General features: G+C 39.2%; 1 protein-coding gene across 3 annotated transcripts in view; it reads left to right on the top strand.

The window, feature by feature from the left end:
* palmdb (palmdelphin b) overlaps positions 1–21288 on the top strand; it is an 84595-nt gene that overhangs the window by 50558 nt on the left and 12749 nt on the right. For all 3 annotated transcript variants that reach the window (XM_052013070.1, XM_052013069.1, XM_052013068.1), the window contains exons 3-4: positions 10066–10146; positions 11147–11277. In XM_052013070.1, the coding sequence (XP_051869030.1) occupies positions 10066–10146; positions 11147–11277 (212 nt within the window). The remainder of the gene's footprint in view (positions 1–10065; positions 10147–11146; positions 11278–21288) is intronic.

A 21288-nucleotide genomic window follows, 5' to 3' on the forward strand; every position in this document is an offset into this window, starting at 1 on the left:
TGTCCAGTAGGGGTCTTCTTGTCTTTGCTTACCTGCACATTGGAACAGAAGTCAGAGATAAGCTGAAGGTCAGGTGCCAGTATATCCAGCCTTGTGCTCCACTGCTGAGTTCAGGGGCAGATCACAAATACCGAGCTCAATTCCAAGTGCAGATTTTACTCTACAACCAACTACCCCAAAGTATCCTTGAAGAGATCGCTGTTACTCCTCCCTCATTGTTTCTTTTGCCCACCATCTATGTGTTAAAATGTCTCACTTCTGCTCTGTAGAGTCTGAACAAATCAGCCAACATCTAGCATGTACTATACAAAGGATCCTTGACTACCATTTGAGAGTGGGTATAGTGTGCTACTACCCAATCAATAGCCTGTGAATGACTTGGTGAATAAATGGTCTTCAATGGTCCCATTTCATCTTAGAACTAACATTAGGCAGGGAAATGTGGATATGTAACTTCTGGCAAATTTTAATATTGAAAACAAAACTTCCACCTATCATTATGCTGAGTGTATAAGAGAGTGTCATTAAAATGTTACTAATTCAAAACTTCCAAGCTGAAATGAGTGATCTTTAGAATATTATTTAGAACAAGAACAAGATTCCATCTTCTTCAGCCCTTTGCCTCTTCCACCTGTCAACCTCTCAGCTTCGTACATCACTCCCTTTCATCCCTCCTCCCCATACACCTACCTTCCCCCTCTCACCTGGATTCACCTATCACCTGCCAGCTTGTGCTCCTCCCCCTCCTCCCCCCACCCCCCACCCTCCCCCCAACCCTCTGGTTTCTGCCCTCTCCCTTTCCAGTCCTGATGCAGGGTCTCAGCCCGAAATGTCAACTATTCGTTTCCCTCCATAGATGCTGCCTGACCTGCTGAGTTCCTCCAGCACTTTTTATGTATTTAGAACATTATCTTTAGAACATTAGATATGAATATTTCTTGCATTTTGCATTATATTTGTTGTGGAATTTTTGTTTTATTCAGTAATTAACAAATTAAATGACAGAAAATCTCACATTGAGGAATATTCAAACATGATGTTTTAATTACTCCCATCCTTCCACTTGCTTCTGATAAAGACCCAAGAGCAAGTGTAATTAATTAACTCAGTGTGATTAACCTCAGTATAAATAACCTTGTAATAATTAATCTTTAGACTCTGCATTACATTGTCCAATCCTGTACAATAATTTGGTTATTTTCCTTTCCCAATCAGTTGTCCTCATAACATGTTGATTTCCAATCACACCAAATAGAATACCACAAACTAGGCTTGGATGTGATGCATTTCCCATCAGAATAACCTGAAAATCACTCATTTATAGAACCATAGAACCATACAGCACAAAACAGGCCCTTCGGCCCACCGTGTCGTGCTGTCCATCAGACCACCCTCACACTACCTAACCCCTTCCTCCCGCATATCCCTCTATCTCACGTTCCTCCATACGCCTATCCAACAAGCTCTTGAACCTGTTCAATGTATCTGCCTCCACCACCACCCCAGGCAGTGCATTCCATGCACCAACCACTCTTTGGGTAAAAAACCTCCCTCTGACATCTCCCCTGAACCTCCCACCCACAACCTTAAAGCCATGACCTCTCGTCTTGAGCATTGGTGCCCTGGGAAGGAGGCACTGACTGTCTACTCTATCTATTCCTCTCAATATTATAGAACCATAGAACCATATATTGACTCATATATTACAATACTTTGCAGCTGTTGGTACCATGGAAACATGTTCATTGAAGAATTAGAGTGAAATCAGTATCGTCCAAACCAATAACTATGTGCTTTGTAGGACAATGATTTAGAGGAAGCTACAGCCTGAATCTCTATAGAGAAAGAAAACAGCAGTGTTTACTGGTTATTGGGTGTTGAAAGAATAGTAAATATACTTATTGGATTTTATTTCACAATGTCATATAATTCTTCCTATATTCACAGGTTGCACTAAAGAAAATGATTCCTTCCATTCCAGCCAGAAAGGAGTTCCTTGACTAAATGTGCTAGTGCCCCATTTTACTGCAGACATGCTTCCAGCCTTGTGCCAAGATTTTGCTGTCAATGGATGCTGACAGGCTACTCAATACATATTGCAAGGTTATCACTGGGGATAAACCCAGCTGCATAACTCTCAGTGTTGTTGGCAACATATCTGCCTGTGCCAATAAACAGTGGTCCAAAATTCCACCCCAACGGTTCTCTGGTTTCTAAGTTTTAAAAACCTCTTTACTGTACTCCTCCTTAAGTGGAATTCTTGTCTTTTACACACTTCTGAGTTTGCCCTGCTGCTGTCCTGGTGGGGTAAACTCATCAAGGCTCATGGAGCAGCTTGAGTCAGAACTATTTTAAAAGTATATTAAGACTGAGAAAAGGACACGAACAAAATAATATAAATGCAAGCACTACAAATAATATAACTTATACCGTTCCAAGAAATTACTATACATTATTTAATGTAAAATACTGAAAAATATTTTGTCTAATATGATCTCTGTGCATTAATGATTTGAAATATCTTCAATCCTTAACTATAACTGTGAATTCTGCTTACTTGCATTTCTCTCTAACTCTGATTCTGAACACACCTAACTCCAGTGATCACTTGAGGAAACTTGTCAGCATCTGCACAGCCCAGACTTCCCTTGCAAGCTGCCCTTCACATTTAAATATTATTCACTCTTTAACTCTGGACGATTTTGAATATAACTCACACTGGTGAACACTTGGAACAATATGTTACCGTTTGTGCAGGGAATCAGTCCCATTCACGGCTTCCAGCAAATTGTAAAGTTTTCCCTGAACCCCTTCCCCCCCCCCAATTTTATAGTATAAAAAATTCATACCTTTAACAATTTGATTAACACAAGACCTTCCCTAACTTTATCACCTCCTTCCTGTTGTTGTAAGCCCATGAAATAGTTAAAATAGGAATGCCAACTGTTTGATGGTCAACAAAAATGTTGGGGAAAAGTCTGAGTTTATCAGCATCGCCAAAAGCTGAGGAATGTTTTACTCTTATAACATTTCTGATATTTAGCACCTTCAAAGGGTCCTGGAGACAAAACTGGACTTGCTGGGACCACCTTTGTTACTTATATGCTGACTTGTACATCCTGTTGACAGTTTCACCACAGGGTTTCAGAGAAGAGCACAGCTGGTTACATTCCAATTGCATCCTGTTTGTGTTTGTATGAAATTACTTGGTCAACATTTCCCCTCAGTTTACAGCCCCTTTTACAAGTTCATCACGGGGCCTCGGTTCCTTATAACATGCTGGGATAGAAACTTTACTGGAATTTACTGGAAATCTGACTGCAGAATTTGAACTTGGAACTCTCGTGCTCCTTATTCAAGATCAGATCTTCGATAAAGTTGGTGTCATAGCCAACTCCTGGGTGCCAAGTAGCTATTCTATTGTTGGCTTGGAAGGGACCAGGAACAGATGCCTTTGTGAACAGGAAAAGACCGTTTGATCTAATAATCCATTCCTTTTACATGGATCATTGTTTCCTACCTGCCTTCTTGCAATATCCCTCAAATCTTCCTATCCAACAAAGTACTCAATTGAATCTTCAACCTATTTATACTCTCCTGATTCACATTCCACAACTTTTTTCCCTGCTTGACTTCCCCTCTTCCTTCCAAACCCTCAAGAACCAATTTTAGAAATGTACAGTTCTCATGGGGAGTTTTAACTGAAGGAAATAAGAAATAAGAGCAGGAGTAGGTTATCCGCACTTATGGGCCTGCTCCACTATTCATTAAGATTATAGCTGATGCTCTACCTCAGTGCCATTTGCCTCACTAGTCACAGCCTGCCAACCTGAGATTGATCCATTTCTTACCACTCTTTACTTTCTGTCCAATACCAATTCTCAAATATTATCCCCAGTTCCACGTGCTCTAACTTGGTTGACCAATCTACTGCGGGACCTCCTTAGAAGCCTTCTGAAAATCCAAAGACACAACATCCACTGGTTCCCCAAATTAGGTATATCCTCAAAGAATTCCAGCAGATTCATCAAACATGATTTTCCCATCATGAATCCATGTTAACCTTGTTCAATTCTATTATTTGTTCCAAGGTGTTCTGTTATTACATCCTTTATTAAAGATTCCAGCATTTCCTACCACTGATTTACTGCATTTACTTAAATACCTCACAGGTAAGACACATGAACTGAGACCATGGATCAGCACATGGGATTATGATATTGTTATGATCTCGGAAACATGCTTGAGGGAAGAGAATGACTGGCCGCTCAATCTTCCAGTGTACAGAGTTTCAAGCATGACAGAGGGGTGTGCAAAAGAGAAGGGAGCATTGCACTGCTGATCAGAGAGAGCATTACAGCAGTACAAAGGGAGAATATCCTGGAGGGATCAGCCAATGAGGCTATATAGTTAAAATTAGGTATGAGAAAAGGATGGTCATTTTGATGGGGTTAGACAATAGGCCTCCCAATAGTCAGCGGGACTTAGAAGAACGAGTAGAAAGGCAGATCACAGAAGTGTAGAAGCAACAAGCTTATAGAAGTAGGGGATTTAAACTTTCCCAATGTTGACTTTGATTGCTTTATTGCAAGGGACTTAAATGGGAAGGAATTCATAAAGAGCATTCTGAGGTCTTTTTGAAGCAATGTGTTGAGAGTCCTACTAGGGAGGGGGCTGTACTTGAACTTATCTTGCAGGATGAGAACAGGCAAGTGATTGAAGTATATGGGTGGAAATCTTTGGGAACAGTCACCATAGCTCGGTAAGCTTCAAGGTAGTCATGGAAATATATAAAGATGGTCCTTGAGTTAGGGCCCCAAAATGAGGGAAAGTGGATTTCGATAGTGGAAGAGAAGACCTGGGAGAGGTAGATTGGGAGCAGCTGCTTGAGACAAAACAACTTCTGATAAGTGGGAGATGTTTAAAAGCAAGAGGGTAAGAGTTCAGAGTCAGCATGTCCCTGGAAGAATAAGAAGCACCGATGGTAAGTTGAGGGAACCCTGATTAACAAAGTATATTGAAGGTTTGTTCTGGGAAAAGAAGGTAACGTATATCAGGTACAGAAAATGCTTAACAAATTAGTCATTTCAGGTTTATAAGAGATATTAGAGAAAACTTAGGAAAGAAGTTAAGAAGGCAAAAAGGGGCCACAAAATGACTTTTGCAATTAGAATTAAGGAGAATCCTAAAACCTTTTATGATATATTAGCAAGAGGGTAGCGAAGGAAGGAATAGGTCTCCTCAAGGATCTGAGGGGTAATCTATGCTTGGAGCCAAGCAATATGAATGAGATCCTAAATGAATACTTCTCATCAGTATACACCAAGGAGAAGGATGTGGAGGCTGGAGAGCTAAGGAAGGGGTATGCTGATATTCTTGAGCACATCTATATCAGGAATGAGAAAGGGCTAGAAATATTGGAGCACATTAGTGAGGATAAATCCACAGGGCCAGATGGGATATCTCCCAGGATGTTAAGAGAAACAAGGGCTGGAGATCTTACGGAGATTTTTGCATCTCTGTTAACATGTGAGGTACCAGAAGACTGGAGGATAGCTAATGTTGTCCCCTTGTCAAAAAGGGCAGTAGATATAAACCTGGAAACTACAGGCCAGTGCGCCTCACATCAGTGGTTGGGAAATTATTGGAGACGATTCTGAGGGACAGAATTTATGTCACTTGAAAAGACAGGGACTGATTAAGAGGAGTCAACTCAGTGTTGTGCAGGGGAGATCATGTCTCAGAAATCTGATGGAGTTTTTGAGGAGGTAACTAAGGAGATTTATGAAGGCAGGGTGTTAGATGTTGTCTATGTGGACTTTAGTAAAGCTTTTGACAAGGTTATGCACAATATGTCGGTCCAGAAGATTAAGGCACAAGGGATCCAAGGCATGTTGGCAAACTAGTTTCAAAATTGGCTGGTTAATACAAGGTAGAAGATAGTGATGAATGGGTGTTTTTATGACTGGAAACCTGTAACAAGTGGTGCAGCAGATGTATCGGTGCTGGGACTTTTGTTGTTTGAAATATATATAAATGACTTAGATGAGAATGTAGGGGGTCTGATTAGTAAGTGTGCAAATGACACAAAAGTTAGTGGACATAGATAACAAAGAGGGTTCTTTAAAGATATAGTAGGGCATATATCAGCTGTAATTACAGAGTGATAGCAGGATGGAATTTAATCCAGACAAATGTGAGGTAATGTAGGGTTCAGAAGTCAAATTCTGCTAGGATATATAAAGATGGATAGGGTAGTGAAAAATGCATTAGGTATGCTTGCCTTCAGAGGCATTGAGTATAAGAGTTGGGACATCATGTTGCAGCTGTACAAAATATTGGCTAGACTGCACTTAGATTATTGTGTTCAGTTCTGGTCGCCATACTGCAGGAAGGATCTGGAAGCACTAGAAAGAGTATAGAAGAGATTCACCAGTATGTGCCTGCAATGGAGAGCTGCAGTTATAAGGAGAGTTTGAATAGGCTGGGTTTATTCTCACTGGAAGATAGGAGGCTGATGAGTGACCTTATTGAGGTTTACAAAATGATGTGGGGTGTAGATAGGATAGGTAGTCAGAATCTTTTTCCCAGGATGGAGGAGTCTAGAGATAGAGGGCACAGGTTTAAGGTGAGAGGGGAGAAATTTAAGGGAGATCTGAGAAGTATTTTTTTCACAGAGTGTGGTGAATATTTGCAATGAGCTGCCAGAGGTAGTAGAGGCAGTTACTGTTACAGCACTTAAAAGGCATTTGGACAGGTACCTGGATAGGAAAGAAATAGGGGGATATAGGCCTAATGCAGGAAAATGGGATTATCACAGATAGGAATCACAGTCAGCATGGAGGAGATGGGCCAGAAGGGCCTTTTACTGTTCTGTACATTACTATGATTGTATGATGTTAGACTAACAGTTCAGTTGTTCCCTGTTTCCTCTATCTATCCTTTCTTAAATAGCAGGGTCACACTTGCTACCATCCAATCCGCAGAAGCAATTCCAGAATGTATAGAACTCTGGAAGGCAATAACCAGAGTATCCACCATCTCTAAAGACACTTCTTTCAAAACTCTGGATTGTAAACCATCAGGTCCTTGGATTTATCGGCTTTCAAGCTCACCAACTTCTCTAGTACTATTTTATGACTAATACTAATTCTATTAGTTCTTCATTCTCACCAGCTACTTGATTCGCTAACACATCGGGCAAGTTTTATATGTCTTCTTCCATGAAGACTGACTAAAGTAATTGTTTAATTCTCTGCCATTTCCTTACTGCCATTACAAATTCTACTGTCTCTGTCTGCAAGGGGTCTATGTTTGTGAGTCGAGCAACATCTGTGGGAGGAAAGGACGCTGTGTCTGTCCTGATGTAGGGTTTTGACATGAAACGTCAACAATTCCTTTCCTCCCACAGATGCTGCTCGACCTGCTGAGATCCTCCAGCAGGTTGTTTGTTGCTCCAGATTCCAGCATCTGTGGTCTCTTGCGTCACCTGTGAGCTCATTGTTGCTCCTGCTTGTCTTTTTCCTTTTTACATAGCTCTTACTGTCTGTTTCCCATCAGTCCAATCTATTATTCTATCTTGCTTTTCTTTATTAATTACTTGGTCCTCCTTTGCTGAGTTCTAATGTACTCCCAATCCTCAAGCCTTCTGCAATTTCTGACAACTTTATAAGCCTCTTCCTTTGTTTCAATACTATCATTAATTTCTTTTGTCAGCCATGAATGAATCACTTTTCCTTTGGCATTTCTGTGGCTTAAAGGAATACTTTTTTTTCCAATTTATTCAATATTTCTTTAATGCTAACCGTTGCCTACCACCAATATCATATATTACACAATCATCACATCCAAACCTATGGTTTCTGTAAAGAAAGGACAGGTAGCTGAGGATGCCCGCTAGAAATGGAATTTTATAAAATTGGCCCTCTAATCTAATCTATTTCCGAAAGAACCATTCATCATTCTGAATAATAACAGTGCATAAGTGTTGTAATCTCCTTTTGTAGGAGTGGTAGGAAGAGTAATGAAGGACAAACTTTATGTGGTACAGAGGACGGCTCCTACCCCACATCAAATACATCATCACTTTTCCAAAGAAAACAGGCTCAGCTCCTCTTAACGTAATGTTCTGTGATCTGGAATGGTCCTTTTTGCTGTTTTGTTTATAAGTTCTCCAAAACAGTCTTTTATATTTTTAAGTGAGCAGAATCAAGTATCAAACTCCCTAAGGAGACCAATTAGCCATCTACAGACCAATTACGCATGGTCTTTTAAATTATAGTTTTAGTACCGGTTAGATCTTCACTGATATGGAAAATCATTACTGCGGATTTCAGTATTGTGGCATTTTTAATTTAGTTATATGCAATTAAACAAATGACTAATAAATGAATTAAAATTAAATTTTCTTCCCCAAATCCCTTTTGCTATCTTTTCAATGGTAGGTACTCTTATTAAATGAATAACTATTAAAGGAATAAAATTAATTTTATGAATTGGAGAAGTCTGGATTTATGTGGTTAACTGTGGTTCCCTCATGCTAAAGCTAATTAACTCACTCCACCAAACATTCTGTTTAGCTCTCTTTACTAATGCTTTCCCCCACATGAGAAAAAAATGTTTGATAATCATTTCAATGACATTCAGGTGTTTTCCAATCATTAGAAAGATAAGAAAATATATTTATGCATGGTGGTTTTATCTTCTTAAACATTTTATTCTTTAATTAGTCATCTAATTCCTACCTTACAAGTAAAACTAAATTTCAGAAAGGCTTTATTGGCTGCAAGTGCCTTTATTGCAAGTGGAATTGGAGTGTAGAATTAGAGAAGTATTATATTATCATATAGGGTGTTAGTGAGGCTGCACCTAGAGTATTGTGTACAGTTTTGGTCCCCTTATTTAAAAAAGGATATACTGGCATCAAAGGCAGTCCAGAATATACTTACAAGGTTAATTCCTGGGATCAGAGGGTTGTCCTATCACAAGCAGCTGAAGGAATTAGATCTATATTCTTTGGAGTTTAGAAGAATGAGGGATGTGCTTGCAGAATTGGTGTGGATATGTTTCCACTAGTGAGAGAGACTTGAATGAGGGCTGTATTTGCAAAATAAGAGAGGAGTCATTTAAAACTGAAATGTGTAAGAATTTCTTCACACGGAGGGTAGTGAATCTCTGGAATTCTCTACCTCAGAGTGTTGTGCATGTTGGATCACTGGAGGTATTTAAAGAGGAGGTAGATACATTTTTGAAATATTGGGGAATTATGGGTTATGTGGAACTGGCACACATTAAGAGTTGAGGCCTGCAGCAGATCAGACATCATATTCAGTGACGGGGCAGACTTGAGGTGCCAGGTGGCCAACCCCTGCTTCTGTTTTCTTGTGTAGTGGCTACAATCCTGACATGTTCCTCCAACTACAAAGCATGTGACTAAACAGTTTTCTACGCAAACTGATCTTATGTGCACTATAAATGGATTTGAGCTGCATCCAACATCGATATGTGACCACAAGAGCAGCGTTGTGATGGAAACCTGCCCTACACATTTTGCCAGCTCTCTGGACTCAGAGACATTCTCTTAATATCCTTTAGCATGTTAAGCAGAAATAGGAATGTCTAAGCCTGACTCCCACCTCCTGAATAAAATGCATCAAACGACAGCTATGATGATATCGACAAAAACATCAAAAACAATCAAGATATTCGTGTTGATAAAAAACAGATAATAAAATCAGTTTTATGGGTCAAATTAGAACAATGTTATGCTAACTTCGTTTAAGTACAGCTCACAACATCAGACATTGTGTACTGCATAGTGAAATTTTACAGTTACCCAGTTAGTTTAATCAATGTGCTAGAAAATGTATGGTTTCCAAGTAAAGAGTGATAGTAAACAAATGAACAGTGAAAAGTGATGATAATTAGTATATTTGGTTACACTACATAAAGCTACACTGTTCCATGAGAAATGGTGTCTATCTTCAATATACTTCACCTTGTAGCATCAGGAAATTAATTAAAACAGCTGGACAGAAGCCTCGCACTTCAATTCTAATTTTACAGGAAAAAAGGAAAATACAAGAGAAAATCACAAGACAGCGGTTTGAAGTGGATGAGGAGAAGCTGAAGCTTAAGCACTTAAAGGTAAAGTAGTCAACAAATGTTCTGTTTGTGTCAATGAAAGAAGGGATAAATATCTGAAGAAGTATTGCACTCAGTGAAGCTTTAAAGATTAATCTATTTACAATTAAATTTTATCAGATAGATTTAGTTTGGACTTTCTGTTTGGTTAGTTGAACTGGCCATTCACACTATGGTTAGTGAATTTGTTTGACAATCATTACACACTAGCATTAGGAAAATCTGGCTTGTAAATTGGCCAAAATGATATAATGATGTCTATCTGACTTTCTGATCACTGGCAACTCCTGTGAAGGTACCTTGAAAGGTTTTTGCTACAATAAAATTCTTTATAAATGCAAATTGTTGCTGCACTTTTTTGGCTCTGACATGACTGTTCCACAGATTGAACAGCATCTTGTCTATGCAACATAAGTAAAAATTAAGGCTGAAGTAAGATTTTGTACTTTCAATGGCAATGAAAGTATCAGATGTAAAAGGATGAGATGAAGTCTGCACCACTCATCAGTCAGAATGCAGGAGGAGGTATTAAAACTTAAGGAGTTCTGACAGGATGGATGTGGAGAGGGTGTCTCCCCTGGTGAGAGTATCTAGAACTAATGGATCACCTTTTAAAAATAAGGAGTCTCTCACTTCAGGCAGAGATGCAGCAACATTTTTATTTCTCCTCAGAGTATCATGAATATTTGGAACTCTTCCTCAAACAGAATCTTTGAATCTTTTTAAAACAGAAGTAGATAGATTCTTGATAAACAAGGGAGTGCAAGGTAACTAAGGGTAGATTGGAAAGTAGAGCTGAGATGACAATCAGGTCAGTCATGATCTTATTAAATGGGCATGTGGATTCTCCTCCTCGAGTGCTTTCACCTTCTAGAGCAGCAGCCATTACCATTGAAGCTGACCTCAGAATGAGGCCAAACCTTTGTAAACACTTGTTGAGTAAAGAAACAAAATGTTCTATGCTAATAAAGAAGAATTTCTAACATTGTGCTGTTCTGAACAGTCCAAGACTTTGAGAGAACGATGGCTTCTGGAAGGAGTGGCCAACATAACTCCTCAAGAACAAGAGGCAATAAGAAAGCAGCATCAAGAGGACCAGCACCAATCCAAGCAAATGGAACAAAAGATTCTCAGGTAAGCCAAAAATGTATGAGTACAGCTTGTAACCCCATTACTAAAACAGAAATTCCACTTCAATATAGTTCCAGAGAAGCTGGGAATTCTAAATAAAAGCAAAACTATGTGATAATGGTGAACTGTATTAACCTTGAACCACAAGTGGGGAACTAGCAGATGGCTGAATTGACCTAAAGCCCAATTTTACTAATGCCAGTGAGAAGTATTATTGGGTGGAGGGTAAAATCAGCACCCTGACCCACCCGGCCAATTAGGATAAATTTACCCCCTTGTGCATGAAGGATTCGTTGGGCTCATTCAGCAAGTTGTATTTACATTCAGGTTTCCCGTTTATACAATGCATGTAAAATATCAATAGTTTTACATAAAGAAAATGTCTTCTGCATGGTCTCAGTCCTTTCCCTTCTCGCCACAGCAGCCAGGTATAGTCTGCAGTCAATCACAAATTGATTATTTGTAAATAAAAGAGCTCGACGTCATCAATTTGCACATGTATCACCTGCCTGTTCGGCACCCAAATTCTGCCTATAAAATTACAGAGACATTAAATTTCAAGGACCAGAGTAACTAAATCATTAAATCTGACGGCCATATTATTTTCTTTTTTAAGGCATAAAGCTTGGCAATATGAGCGTTATATGCACAAGGCTGATGAAAAGCACGCTTGCTCCAGGAGTCTAACATTATCCCACCTCTCAGGCATACTCCATCTATTCTCTATTCTGTCATGGACTCTGCTGCACTAACTTAATCTTTGAGGTGAAATTCACTTCAGTGGCCCTGATTAGCATAGACAGCATAGTATTAACATATTTTAAATATGGCTCACAATATCTGATATTGAGCACTGCAAAATGAAATAATACAGCAAAGAATTATTGAATGTTGTACATTTACTCAGTTAGTTTAATCCATGTGCTAGAAAATGTATGACTTCCAAGGAAAGAGCGATATTAAACAAGTTAACAGTGAAAAGTGACGATAATGTGTATGTACAGATACATCACTCCTGCCCGGTGGTTTCAGCATGGTGAAGGAAATCTAACCCTGTACTGGACTGCAAGCTTCTTGTTGCTTCATTTCTCTGGATGTGCTTTAAGGAAGCAGGGATTATTTAGGCATGGCTGCTGCAGCAGATTGTTTAAATTCCTTTGCAGCTCAGTTACAGAAGGCTGAAAGTTACTGGAGGTTGCTATTACAAAGGGATTAAATCACACATATTGCTATCAATATTGAATGGTATTATGGTCCTAAGCACTATCAAAGCTATATTAGAAATCTGTGAATTGAAAAAAATAAGTTTTTCATTGCAGAAGTAATGCAGAATGTGTTTTGATTTTCCAAGGATAAATTTAGACTATGTCTATTTGGATAACTTATTTGAAGGGTTTTTTTTTACCCATTGACAGAACGTGTGTCCATTGTGTGGTAAATATGAACCATACTGAAGAGGGTATTTCAGCTAATTAGCTTTCCATTAATATTAAAGTTCCTTCTTTCCCTTTCTTTTGTGACATTCTAAAGAACAGGAAGCACTGAGATTAAAATGATTTATGTGGAAAATATGTCAAATTCTGTTCCTATATTTAAATGTTGACAATTATATGGGTGTGTACAAGTAATTTTAATAGCTTCAAAGAAGTATAAAGTAATGCAGTCATTCAAATATCCTTCCTGATAACATGTTTGGAATGGGTGTAGCCAACTCATTGCCAAGCTAAAATTGAGTGCATATTTCAATTATTACATCCATTAAACATTGTATGTTTCTCATTTGAAAACACATTTTTCTTAGCACATTCTATATATCATTTTCAATACTTAGAATGTTTGAATGCTTACATGTGAATTTTTTCTCTCAAGATGCTTGCACCACCTCCTGTAGGTAGGCAACATCTCCAATGATCAGAGGCTGGATTATGAAGTAATTTACCCCAACAAGTTAAAAGTGATCCCTTTTATAGCAATCCTGAGCTAAACTGGGTCTAAGTACACAAGTGACGGGTGCTACGGAAAGGCAGTGGAGAGAGGGAGGAAGTATTGGAGCTTCCTTTGTGTGTGGAAATGTTTTGTTAACTTCACTCCTGAAGGATGTGGCTCTAATTTTTAAGCTTTATACCTTGACCGTAGATTCCTCATCCAATAGAAGTAGTTCCTCTAACTTCTGGTTAATGTAAACAAATCAGGAGAAGTGACTTCAGCAATTTGTCTTTAAGGTAGCTTCAGGGTATTTTTAAACTGTGGTCTTAATTCCTGAACCACCCAATTTCTTCCAGCAGAGGTATTTCAAATCGCTCCAACAGTCTTTGAAACCATCTTGGCAATTTGTTTTTAATCACTCTGATTGTTCTACATTATGGTTTATCACGTTGTGAGACTGGTAATTGCATTGCCTTTACTAATCTTCTGCCTCCAGGCAAAGGAATCAGAGCCAGAGAGGCTTGGCTGGATGATAGGACTGCTCCACTAAATTACTTAATTAAAATTCTCTTGCTTGCAATAAAAATATAAGATGCTGGAAACACTCAGCAGGTCAGCATCTGTGGAAAGAGAAGCAGTTAACGTTTCAGATCTGAGACCCTTCATCAGAACCGGAAAAGAGGGAAAACAAGTTGGTTTGCAGTAGCAGAGAAGATGGAGGAGGGATGGTGAGAACAAAGGGAACATCTCCAATAGAGTGAGACCAAATGACTAGTAGTTGGAATCAGATGATGCTTCTCTGTCCGTGTTATGTGTTGCTAAAAGCAGGACTGTGGGACATGCCCAGCAAGCTGGATAATACTAAAGGAAAAAGAAAAACTGTATCAAAATCACAGATGAATGTCTGGTAGGAAGAGCAAGTAACCTAAAGTTGGAGAATTCAGTATTGAGTCAGGAAGGCAACAATGACAGAAGATGAGGTGTTGTTGCATTGGATCTCATTTAACAGAGACAGATAGGTCAGTGTGGGATTAGGATGGTGAATTAAAGTGGCAACAGGAAGCTCATGGTCACTCCTGTGGACTGAACACAAGTGCTCTGCAAAGTGATCACTCAATCTGCCTTTGGCTTCTGCAATGTAGAAGAAGCCACATCGTGAACACTGAATGCAGTACAGTGGATTAGAAAGGTATAAGTGAATCACTGCTTTACCTGGAAAGACTGAGGTGAAAGGACAGCTGTTGCATCTCCTGCATTTGCATGGGAAAGTGTCACAAGACAGGGAGTAGTCGGTTGCTGAGAGGAGGGAGCGATCCCTTTGAAATGCTGAAAGGGAAGGGGAAGAGAATATGCGTCTTGTGATGGAATCTTTTTGTAGTTAGTGAAAGGTGTGAAGAATGATCTGTTGAATACGGTGGCTGGTGGAGTGGACCATATCCACCAACCATTACCCTTCTTCTGATAGATTCTCTCTGTGAATTCATTTTAAAATCCTAAAACATTCATTTAAGTAATCTCCCAGTCACCTACATTTCAGAATACAAGACAAGTTCAATTGATCTCTGTTCACAATCTAACCCTCAGTGCCATGGGAAAGTTCCACTGAACCTACTCTGATACTCTGCTCAGCCTGTGAGTTTGATGCTGTGTTGAATTTCAGTCACTAAGGTTCCAGAGAATGATCTAATCCACAGGATTTGTGAAGGATGAAGGTGATTGAGGAAGCTCATCCTTTCTGCTAGAGTACCAAGACTGAAATTGACACCCTTTAATGATTAAGAGAGTGGATTTATAGAAAGATACAAGGCAGTAAATTAAATAGATGAGTCGTAGCACTATTTTGAGATATGTCAAGATAATCTGCAGTGTAGATTAGAACCAATGTAAAGATAATTTGGAACAGTTGTCAAGAGGGTTATCATGCATAAACTGACATACCGAATAGAGCTGCAAATGTTAGATTAAGCGTCAGTTAAATGACATCACAGTGGTGGAGAGGGGGGAGAGTGGTCTGTAAGGTATTTGGAAACAGATGAACTAATCTCCTCTTTGCTGAGGAGGAGATTCAACAGAGGCACACCTTAAGGATGTGTGCTTAGCCCACTGCTCTACTCTCTCTACACTCATGACTGTGTGGCCAGGCACAGCTCAAATACCATCTATAAATTTGCCAATAACACCACTGTTGTTGGCAGAATCTCAAATGGCGATAATGAGGCATACAGGAGTGAGGTAGATCAGGTGGTTGGATGGTGTCACAACAACAACATCACACTCCACGTCTGCAAGACCAAGGTACTGATTGTGGACTTCAGGAAGGGGATGTCAAGAGAATACACACCAGTCCTCATTGAGGGGTCAGCAGTGGAAAGAGTGAGCAGCTTCAAGTTCCTGGGTGTCAACATTTCAGAGGATCTGTCTTGGGCCCAACACATTGATGCAATCATGAAGAAGGCATGCCAGCAGTTCTACTTCATTAGGAATTTGAGGAGATTTGGTAGGTCACCAAAGACTCTTGCAAATTTCTACAAATGTTCAATGGAGAGCATTCTGACTGGTTGCATCACCACCTGGTATGATGGAGGTTCCAATGTGCTGGATCGAAAGAGGCTGCAGAGGGTTGTAGACTCAGCCAGCTCCGGCACAAGTACAACCCTCCCTGCCATCAAGGACATGTTCAAGAGGCGGTGCCTCAAGAAGGTGGCATCCATCTTTAAGGATCCTCACCATCCGGGACATGCCCTTTTCGTGTTACTACCATCTGGGAAGAGGTACATGAGCCTGAAGACCCACACCCAATAATTCAGGAACAGCTTCTTCCCCTCTGCCATCAGATTTCTCGATGATCCATGAACTCATGAACACCACCTCATTATTCTTCTATTACACTATTTATTTATTTTTGTAACTTATGGTAATTTTTATGTCTTTATGTCTTGCACTGTACTGCTGCTGCAAAACAACAAATTTCACGACGTATGTCAGTGATAATAAACCTGATTCTGATTCTAATGTAGTCTGAAAGGCTTCTCCCCTTTATAAACGTAGCAGTTAGCATAACGTTATCATAGCACCAGCAACCCGGGTTCAATTCCGGCCACTGACTGTAAGGAGTTTGTCCATTCTCCCCGTGTCTGTGTGGATTTCCTCCGTGTGCTCCGGTTTCCTCCCACATTCCAAAGATGTACGGGTTAGAAAGTTGTGGGCATGCTATGTTGGCGCTGGAAGCGTGGTGACACTTGCAGGCTGCCCCCAGAACACTCTACACAGAAGATGTATTTCACTGTGTGTTTTGATGTATGTGTGACTAATAAAGAGATATTATCTGATCTTATCTTTTATAGTGTAGAGCTTGGCTAAGCAGCTATTAGAACAATAACACTCGTGGATGTTGATGTTTCCTGACTATCTTTTTTTCCATTGATTAACAAACCGTGTCTATTATGTCACATAACATTTATGTGGGCTGCATGATGGAACTTCATCAGAAAACCGATCACATTCAGCAAAGACCAACATATTGCATCAATCTCAGGCTTTGGGAATTTCTTCTCGGTCCTCTGATGTGCTCAGAGGCATAGTGGCATCCAATGACATACAACATGGCACTGGAAGCCACTTACACAAAATTCACTCCCTCATGCACTTGCACAACAATGACCTTCAAAATGAATATGAGGTTTGCTTCAGGGAGCCTGGCCAGGCTCCAGTCCATGGAGTGTAGCCTGGGAACCAGCCGGAAGTAGCTGCCTTTCAGTGAAAAAAATTGCCGTGGCTCTTCCTTGCCCCCAACCTCCCCTACACCAGCTCGACACTCCCTCCACCCATCTCTGATCCTGACCCTCAACACCCTCACCCCCCACTCAACTTCTGCCTTCACACATTGTCTGACCATTACCCTTCCCCACCCCTCCCACTGACCCACTGCCCATCCTTGGTCTTCTCTCCCTCATCTTCCCCATGAGCTGGCCCTTACTCTGCAATGGCACAGCAAGCAGAGGAAAGGCCTTTCCCTGCATTAAACCTGCAAGGTATAATGCCATGTACACAATGGACTTTTATGATTGGGGGGCTCCTTGCATTAGTGCCAAGTACATTAATACTATGTTGGCCCACTGTGCACTGCACATTGAGTCTGCTTTCCCCAGTATGAAGAATTTCTATCCCATTGCACATAGGTTAGCAGTAAACATTCTTTCTTCCACTGCATGGCACTAGTGCACTTTGTAAGTACTGCAAAGCAGCCAACCACAAACTGTTCACCCTCGGGAGCTGGAATCCAGCAGCCGAGCATTTAAATTAAATCAGGATCCAATCACAACTAATAACTTTGGATTTAATGTTCATTCAATAAAATATCATACTGTGCTGGGGTTACCTTCATCCTGTGTTATGGTGGAACTAAATTAATTTTATTCTTTTCTGTTGGATGAGCTTGTGTTTATCATGCTATAAAACATTTAAAATGTGTGCAAAATATAAAGTCCTTTCAACTGACAACTTAGCAGGATCATTTTAAAATATTTATAAGGCTTTTTCATGTTTTTTTACAATGTAGAATGAGAATATTTGGCCCATTAAGTCAATGTTAGCGCTCAGAGCAATCCCATCAATTCCATTCCGCACCTTTTTCCTATCCTTCCTCATATGCTCATAACCTCCCCCGATTCTTCTACAACACACCCATATTAGGGGTAATTTACAGTTATCAATTAACCTACATATCAAAGTTCTTCATTGGTACCAAGAACATTAATACTATGAACATCATTTAATGGAGCAGAACCACAGAAAAGTAATGAAAGATAATTCATGCAAGCACTTCAGGTTAAATTGAGGTCAACTTTTAAAATTCATCCACAGTGAAATATGTTTTCTTTAAGAAAAGAAATCTACTGAAGTGTTTCACATTTTGCTACCGGTGGAATACTTCAGGAACGTACATTGGAGGAGGCTATTTGCCTCTATCTATATCCATATTAATTACGTTGGAACTATAGCACCCAAGGTCTACTTTCTAACAAATGTATTCCAGAAGAATACATTTGCAATTTTCCCAGAAGTAGCAAATAATAACTATCTTTCAACAAGGTTTACAATCTCACTGAACAATACTGTCCAAAGAATATTTTGTAATATAAAATAATATAAATAATATAAAGTTAGCAGTTTGTCTGTCTGTACAGTCGACTGATAGACCACTGTTAAAATTCATTACCTATTGCATTAGATTCAGCACACTTCAGAAGGGCAAGCACTTTTTTCAATCACTAGTAACATTTCCCTCTATATAGTGACCTCACTGGCGTGGTTGAGGGTCACTTGAAAGAATGTGATGAAAGCAGAATTTACTAATTGATTAAATGTTCCAGCTGGCTCATACTGTTGGGCTCAATAACTATTCAAAAAATCAATTGCCTCGGAGTCAGTTCCAGTCCTACTTGATTTAAAACAACATTTTTTTTTAAGTGACTAGGGACAAAAAACAGATAATAAAAACTGAAAATGCTGCAATGCACTCTGCATCCATGAAGAAAGAACTGGTAAACATTTCAGGTTGATGATTTTGGAATCACATGTGAATTGACATAATTCTTTGTAACTTTAAACACACAAGGGATACTTAGTCCATTTCTAAACTTAGAGGAAGTGGAAGAGTTGTCAAAGCAGTTGGGACAAGTTAGTGTCACTAAATTCCCCAGAGCATAATCATAGCCAAGCAACCAAAGCACAACACGTAAAGGTATGAGGTATATCCTTTGATATGGTGATAGCAAAATACGAGTAAGTTCTTCAAAATGACTCTCTGGTGCCCTTTAACATCCTGGCTCTAAAGTAGGAACAACATTCATGCAGTTTAGGGAACATGGAATGCATCATCGGGGTTCTTTATAAGAACAGAGTATTGACGATAATGAATCAGCCAATGAGTTGGAGCTGGGACAAGGAATATAATTCACTGCAAATTGTCAATTTACTTGAGGAAACCAAGCCCATTTAAAGAGGGAAGGAAATGGTAACCACAGAGAAGTTTGCTCAATAAAAACAAGACTATTTCTTGAGAAAAATGCAGCACATGGAGGATAGTTATATACAAATTATGTGCATAAATTCATTGTCAGTCACTTATAACAGTGTGATTCCCCAGCCATTCTGACTAGCTAGAGTATTATCACTACATGCAGTCTTTTATGAACCTGCACATTCAACACAATTGTTGGGAATGTATATTGAGAATTCAACATGCTTCTCCGTGAATAACTGCAAGAGTAATGTCACAACATGACAATCATGGTACACAATCATCCAGAAAACCCTTTGGCTTGTAATTTAGATCATCATTGCTCCAATCTTTCTGGCTGTTTATTGTAAGGAAGTTGAAACTTCAATGACTGAAAACTTCATTTATTTTTTATGTATAGCAAAATGGCAGACATAACCTTTTTGTAAATTAGTTTTAAGTTTTTACAATATTTGCAAGTCCTGTAATGCTGAGGATGAAGTATAAAGCCATTAGAAGTGATTGTATTGGAGTCTGGTTGCGTACTCCGTCAAGCACTTAAAAGTTTAGAGATTTGATTCATCTGAATCATATGAACTGCTTGTTTCTTTTAATATAAATATGCAAAGTCTCTATTTAAAATAATTGCTCCATTTGGAGAAGCAATGGAATTTATGCAGGATTTTTAAAGAGAGAGATACACAGGAGAGCAATTAGGCAGAGAATTGTAAGGAGAAAGGTCAATGTATGTCAGAATGGTTTGGCTGTAATGCTGGGATAGAGGGATGAGGATGTGGCAGACATCAGCTATGGAGGGACTAGAATTCACAGGTATAAAGCATTGGAAGCATATCTTATGGAAGAATGTATAAGGTCAAGGAGGAATTTTAAATATGAAGAAGTACATTGTCATTTCGAGGTAATAGGTGATGGGGAACTATTAGACATCAGTGAGGTGGAGATGATGAGTAGAGCAAGCTGCCACAGACATGATATGCTCAGCAAAGCTTTAGACAAAATGGAGTTTATGGGAAATGACAAGTGGGCTCCCAATGGCAAGCAGACATCAGGCAAGATAAGCCAAGTTGCTACCCAGAACATCCTAACAGTCTGCCAGCTGTCAAAGTCTTTTTTTTAACAACTTTAAATATCTTTGACAGTGGCATTTAATAGCTATTCAAACAGGTTTAAATAATGTAAAAAAATACTAAAAATTAAAAACTAAATTAAACTGAAAACAGTAAAATATTAACAAACAATTTTAAAAACAAGTTAAAATAATTCAAATACTTATCTTCCCTTACCTTTTCCTAAAGGGTAAGCATCTTAAATCTGACTAATAGGGCAGTTGTTCATATGCAGTCCTTCCAGGTGCAAAGAATCATGAGCCTTTCTTCAGCAAGTTGCTGTTCCATTACTGAATCAGTGGTGGATCCAGAGACAGAATGGGCTGTTGGGTACACTGGCATCTGATCTCTAGTTTGTCTTTCACATTTCATCGCATAAACACAGAAATCCATGGTGGGTATCACATGAGCTGTTGATAACTGGTTGTTCCCTTCAGAATTGCTGGCTATCAGTCAGCACATCCTCTGTTTCCTTCTTAGTTTACCAACATCTTTTTTTTAAGGGGATTGTAGTAAAAAGCCAGACGGTGAGGAAGATGCAAATAACATTATATAAATCTTACAAAATGATAAATAAGCTTAAACCTTCACAAGAATTGGTTACTGACTTTTATTAGTTTGTAGATTATATGGCAATGCACACTTCACAGAGTAGTATATACAGTATATAAAACAATATGTTAGCTGGTATCATGCAAAGTAAAGTCACACATGAAATTGACCACTGATGATATGTGCAAGAGAGACCTAGTCTATTCATCAATATGCCCAGTATGCTTACTAGATGACTAAATTAAAGATGACAAATGTATTATCCAGTTTGCAGGCTAGCTATTTGCAAAGATTTGTGTTCTGGGAATTGAGTTCACAGCAACTTTATTTGCAGTACCAATGTGACCTTCCTATCTGGATATGTGCTTGATGAAAGCAGGTACACTTAACTGCAGGTTGTGATGCAGC

The sequence above is a fragment of the Pristis pectinata genome, chromosome 3 (assembly GCF_009764475.1).
Source record: "Pristis pectinata isolate sPriPec2 chromosome 3, sPriPec2.1.pri, whole genome shotgun sequence".
NCBI lineage: Eukaryota > Metazoa > Chordata > Chondrichthyes > Rhinopristiformes > Pristidae > Pristis > Pristis pectinata.